General features: G+C 28.8%; 1 protein-coding gene and 2 non-coding genes across 3 annotated transcripts; all 3 read left to right on the top strand.

The window, feature by feature from the left end:
- Positions 1–1,946: 1,946 nt before the first annotated feature.
- LOC114196193 (rRNA 2'-O-methyltransferase fibrillarin 1-like) lies at positions 1,947–4,765 on the top strand. Its single transcript, XM_028086756.2, has 7 exons — positions 1,947–2,092; positions 2,278–2,594; positions 2,670–2,765; positions 2,861–2,938; positions 3,019–3,195; positions 4,163–4,231; positions 4,390–4,765. The coding sequence occupies exons 1-7, from the start codon at positions 2,077–2,079 to the stop codon at positions 4,564–4,566; spliced, it is 930 nt and encodes a 309-aa protein (XP_027942557.1). The 5' UTR covers positions 1,947–2,076; the 3' UTR covers positions 4,567–4,765.
- Positions 3,525–3,595, top strand: LOC114164931 (small nucleolar RNA snoR60). Its single transcript, XR_003599665.1, has one exon. It is a non-coding gene; the product is annotated as a small nucleolar RNA snoR60 (small nucleolar RNA).
- LOC114164932 (small nucleolar RNA snoR60) lies at positions 3,760–3,830 on the top strand. Its single transcript, XR_003599666.1, has one exon. It is a non-coding gene; the product is annotated as a small nucleolar RNA snoR60 (small nucleolar RNA).
- Positions 4,766–6,294: the final 1,529 nt, after the last annotated feature.

The following is a 6,294-nucleotide window of genomic DNA, read 5'->3' on the forward strand; positions in this document are numbered from 1 at the left end:
TAAAATATATTTTAAATGTTTGTTTACTTCAATCTTTTAAATTCTAATAAATCTCTTTTTTACACACTAATAAAAGTTATAATACATCATTTGATCAAAATGATACAAAGAACAAATAATAATCATAATAAAAAATTAAAATAAATTATAATTATTTACATTTTATATTATAATACCAAATAAAATTTCATGAAAACCAAAACAATTATTAAATTTGCAAATATTAATGAAACATAGTTGATAAGATTTAAAAATATTTTAAAAAAAATATAAAATAAAAACAAATATTCAAATTAAAATATATTTTAAATGTTTGTTTACTTCAATCTTTTAAATTCTAATGAATCTCTTTGTTATACACTAATAAAAGTTATAATACATCATTTGATCAAAGTGATACAAAGAACAAATAATAATCATAATAAAAGTTTAAAATAAATTATAATTGTTTACATTTTAGATTATAATACCAAATAAAATTTCATGAGAACCAACACATTTATTAAATTTGCAAACATTAATGAAACCTAGTTGATAAAATTAAAAAATATTTTTTAAAAAGTATAAAAGGAAAATAAATATTCAAATTAAAATATATTTTAAATGTTTGTTTACTTCAATCTTTTAAATTCTAATGAATCTTTTTTTCATACACTAATAAAAGTTATAATACATTACTTGATCAAAATGATACAAAGAACAAATAATAATCATAATAATATAATTTTAACATAAATCATGTATCTTTTGAATTTCAATTATGTTGGATGGTGATAAAAAAATATTCATGACAATTACATAAATTTTTTATATTGTAGTAAATAAAATTTATTTATACAATTATAGTGAAAAAATTACAGTATGATTGATAATGAGTTAGAAAATAAAAAATAAGTAGATAAAATATATCGAAATAATATTCTACATAATAAAAATAAACAAGAAATAAAAATATAAAAAAATTAACAAATGTTTACAAACAATTTGAGAGACTATTGAAAGAAATCACACAAAAGGAAAACAAATGTATAATTAAGGGTATGATAAGTTGAAAAATATCTTAGAGATCTAAGAAAACTTATCAAATATCAACATATATACTTATTTGTTGAGAAATAACAAAAATTGTTCCAATGAAACAAAAGAGTTCTTCAAATGAAACAAAAACTAATAATAAGAATAATAAGTAAATGATTTTTTTTATATTACCTAGTAAACGAAAAGTTTGTGCTATTAAATACTTAAATTGAGAGTATTAAACATTCTTATGTAAAAAAAATATACATTAAATAAAAATATTAAAAAATAATAGAAATATTCAAATGTGAGACATAAAATTTTTTAATTGACATACATCTTTTTAACATAATTACATAAATGTTATGATAAGATGAAAAATATATTTTGAAATGCAAATAAATTTCATGACAAACCAAATAATTAGAAGAAATAAAAAATAATTAGAAGAAATAAAAAATAATATATATATGGTTATTTAATTAATTGGGAATATTTTAATAATTTAAACGGGGACGGGTATTATGACGGGGATATGTACATCCCCATACCCAATTGAAAAAATCGGGATTTCCTATACTCATACCCAATCAATGCGAGAATTCTCCGTCAAAACGGGGACGGGTTCAGGCAATACCCACGAAGATGGATTTATTTGTGGCAAGCTCCGTGGTTGGAGAAGTGGGTGAGTTGGAGAAGAAGAAGAAGCACATTTAGATTAAAATACCCATAAGGTTACTTTTGAGATTTCATATATTTGATGGGTGCAGGTTGAAATTTGAAGGAGATGCAGGAAGCAATAGTCTAAAAACAATGAAATTAGTGTTCCCAACTAAGCCCAGATGAGTATGAAAAATGGGCCGGCCAGGCTTAGTGGAGCGGAAGTGATGCGCTAGGGTTAGAGCAGTAGATAAAGGAATATATTTTTTATTTATTTCCTGTGTAAAATGAAAACCCTACTTCTTAAACCCTAGTTATAAAAGTCCTCCTCAAAACCAATTTTGTTTTGTTGCTTTGCATAGCACTTTGTAGCCGTTTACACTCTCTGCTCTCTCTAAGATGGCTCCTCCCAGAGGTAACTTTTCTGTTATGCCTGTATCATTTTACGCATTTCGCTTTAGCACTTGATGACACCATGTTCTATGCTGGAGATTGTGTTTTGCTCGCCCATTTTCTTGTGTTTCGATGATTTCTTTTATTAGTAGAAGAATGTAATGGTAATGCCTTTCTTTTTCCTGACAACTGTTTGAATTTCTGCAGGTCGTGGTGGTTCTGGTGGTGGATTCAGGGGTGGTAGGGGTGACAGGGGAAGAGGAAGAGGTGGTGGGGGAAGAGGTGGAGACAGGGGTACGCCCTTCAAAGCCAGAGGTGGAGGCAGAGGTGGTGGTGGCCGTGGAGGCGGCAGGGGTGGTGGCCGTGGCGGTGGCAGAGGTGGAATGAAGGGTGGGAGCAAAGTCGTAGTTCAGCCGCATAGACATGAAGGAATTTTCATTGCCAAGGGTAAAGAAGACGCACTTGTAACTAAGAATCTTGTTCCTGGCGAAGCTGTTTACAATGAGAAAAGGATTACTGTCCAGGTGCTTTTCCTGTTCATCCGTTGAGTAGATTAAGGTTACATAGGTTATGTATGAAGTAATAACTTTATTTTGCAGAATGAAGATGGTTCAAAAGACGAATATAGAATTTGGAATCCTTTTCGTTCAAAGTTGGCTGCTGCTATCCTTGGTGGAGTTGACAACATCTGGATTGTAAGTTTGTCTTGGCAGCAAGCTTGCTCTGTTTAGGTGTACTTCAAATATGCTTTTTATGTATTTTTAATTAATTTTGAATTTGGTTCATGAAGAAACCTGGAGCCAGAGTCCTTTACTTAGGAGCTGCTTCTGGGACAACTGTTTCTCACGTGTCTGACGTTGTTGGCCCTGTAAGTATATTATAGAAATGTATAACATCGGATCTGTGGAGTGTAATAGCTTACTTGGGCTGTGTTGTTCTTGTATGTAGTCAGGTGTTGTCTATGCAGTAGAGTTTTCTCATAGAAGTGGTCGTGATTTGGTCAACATGGCAAAAAAACGTACTAATGTTATACCCATTATTGAAGATGCTAGACATCCTGCTAAATACCGAATGTTGGTTGGAATGGTTGATGTCATTTTTTCTGATGTTGCTCAGCCTGATCAGGTGTGTTTAATTTCTCTCCATCGTCTTATTTACAGCATATAGGTACTAGTATGTCAAGACATTGATGTTTTAATATCAGCAGTGGCATATTATTGTTTGTTTTATTTTGATTCATCACTTGTTCATTTACCCTTTTAGAAATCTAGGTTAGAATTTGTTTTCCTAGAAACTAAAATGTCGTTATTGCTAGTTTTCTGGAGTGAGGAGGTGACAAGCTAGAATTGGCTTTCCGGGTATTGAATTCTTGTGCTATCTTGGTAAATAAATAGTACAGTTTGCTATTTGGATATTTTTTGTTTTTTTTCTTCTGTGTTTGTTGGGTACTTTATTTGCAAATGATGAGTTACTCGGATTCCCCTTCAAGACATCTTGGATGATGCAGGCCCGAGATTCTGATGCCAATCAATGTTTTCTTTTTTATATTGGTTCGCTATTTTTTTATATTCTTAGTACCATTATTTTTTCATTTTTAATTAATTTGAATATATATATATATATATATATATATATATATATATATTATATTATTAAGTTTGTGTCCAATTAGTATCTGCGAGACAATCTGTGCATATGATGAGTTTCTCGGATTCCCCTTCAAGACAGCATGGATGATGCACACCCGAGTTTCTGATGCACATCAATATGTTTTCTGTCGTTTCCATTCATATTTTTACTACTAGTTTTTTTTAAGCTACAACGGCTTTGCTGAATTCATTTGTTTGCATTTTCCTTATTCAGTACCAATTTTTTTTTTTTTAAATTTCCTGTTTCTTTCATTTTCCCTACGTATATCAGTTTTCATTTGCGTTTAGTGATATGATTTTAGTGTGGCGATTCTGTTCTATATTTGCTGGAAATGTATTCCATTTGAAGATAAAGCTTCTGAAAACAATCAAGTAACTAATACTTTTGTTTGAAACTTACAGTCAAATAATATTTGTTTATTAATTTTTGGTGAGCATTGCAGGCTAGGATTTTGGGGTTGAATGCTTCGTATTATCTCAAAGCAGGAGGTCATTTTGTTATTTCAATCAAGGTATCTTCAGGGATAGATAGAATCGGCATTTACCCTTTTAGGGTGTTTCCAAAATTTAAACTTGGGACTTTCAGGCTTCAAACCCTAAACATAGAAAGGGGGAATTTTTATTGTGTAGATTAATTGTTCTCACTTACATTTATCTTGTGTATGTTTAGGCTAACTGCATAGACTCTACAGTACCTGCGGAGGCAGTGTTTGAAAGCGAAGTGAACAAGTTGAAGGCAGATCAATTCAAACCATTCGAGCAAGTGACCCTTGAGCCATTTGAGAGGGACCATGCCTGTGTTGTTGGAGGATATAGAATGCCCAAGAAGAAGAAAGAAACTGCGTAGTAGGGTTACCTTTGAGTATTCACTAGGCTTTTGTACCAATGTTACCTTCATGAGTTTTGTTATATTTTTGTTTTGAAATCTTAGTCGTCAAAATTCCCAAGGCAAATGATGCTGTGAGTACTTTCCAGCTGCCTGTGTAGCCGTGTACCAATTTCATTTCATGATATTTATTTATGTTCAACTTCATTTATGATGTTTATTTCCAAAGTGTAATTACAGTTTTTTCTCGTGGAAAAACCAAAGTAATTTAATAGAAGGCTTTTCCTATATGGTTTGAATACAAATATTAATGTTAGCTGCAAAAGAATGATAACAATCTTTGATCAAAGAGAATAACTTTTCGGTCACAATCACGTATAATTTACATCATTTGCGTGCCAAGTGAAAGTTGACAATTTTATCGTAGTATATAATAAAAGAAAGGTTAAAATATCTTTTTGGTATTATTTTTTTATGAAATTTTATGAAATAATTTTTAGTTTTGTTTGTGTTCAATTAGGTTTTAATTACTTTTTTTTTGTCATGATTTTTTTGATTTTTTAATTTTTTAATGTATTCATGTGTGAATTTAGTAGTGTATCATGTGTCAACTCAATATTTTATATTCAATTTGATTCTATATTTGTTATTTTTGTTCAATTTAGTTTCAATTTTATTTAAAATTAACCAAGTTTATCTTTATTGAATGTGACCAAATTTAATTTTTATGTCAAAGTTATAATGATGTAAATTTTAATATATTAGTGGTTCATGTTAATAAAAATTGGGACTAAATAGAACAAAAATAATAAATATAGGGATTAAATTGAATATAAAACATTGACTTTGTCATGTGATACACTGGATTGATATGTGGACATTTAAAATTAAAAAAACCACGAAGTGAATTATTTGAATATAAAAACAAAATTAAGATTTATTTGACAAAACTTGATAAAAAATTAAACAAAAAGATATTTTAACCTAAAAGAAATTATAAATTTAAAACAACTTCAGTATAATTGAATATGTTACGTGTATATTTATCCTAATTATTACCGGAGGGGATGACTTGGAATGGAAAATAATGTTAATCGAACTTTGTAATTTAATGTATAAATCTTAAGTTGTATCGTAAAAGACTAAATTATATTTTAATAATATATTATTATATTAAAATTAAAATATTATTATCATTCTTGTTTCATTTATTTGAAAGTATTTATTAGATTGAATCATCTCAATAATCTAATCAATTTATTTGGTTCAAATTTCTATCCAAATGAAATCAGTGATGTTTAGCATGAGATAAATAATATTTATTTTTATCTTTATTTTAAAAGATATTTGAGAGATTTTAGCAATAGAAAAATTCAACTCAAGTCCTATTTAAAGAGACCAAGGAAAAGCAGAAAATACAAGTCTGAAATTTCGGAATTTAGGGGCCTAATTTTGTTTTCTCTTTGCACTCTCTCTTTCCTTATTTCTATTTTATTTTTATTCCATGAAGTGTTAGGTTTCAAGGGTTGGTTCCACTGTAATTTATTATGTAATTTATTATGGATTCTGATGTTAGAATGAAATAATTTTTTGTTCTTTTTATTATTTTTGAGGTTTTACTTTATCTCTATTTTTTGTTTCTTGAATCAAATAGCAAGTAATGATTTTAAATCTATATGTATGTTGATCATATGAGTCCATGTACTTTTAAATTTAATTAAGACTTTACTTTGATTTTATTTAGAAACT

The sequence above is a fragment of the Vigna unguiculata genome, chromosome 9, assembly GCF_037176805.1.
Source record: "Vigna unguiculata cultivar grain cowpea cultivar isolate G323 ecotype 2 chromosome 9, ASM3717680v1, whole genome shotgun sequence".
Classification (NCBI taxonomy): Eukaryota; Viridiplantae; Streptophyta; class Magnoliopsida; order Fabales; family Fabaceae; genus Vigna; species Vigna unguiculata.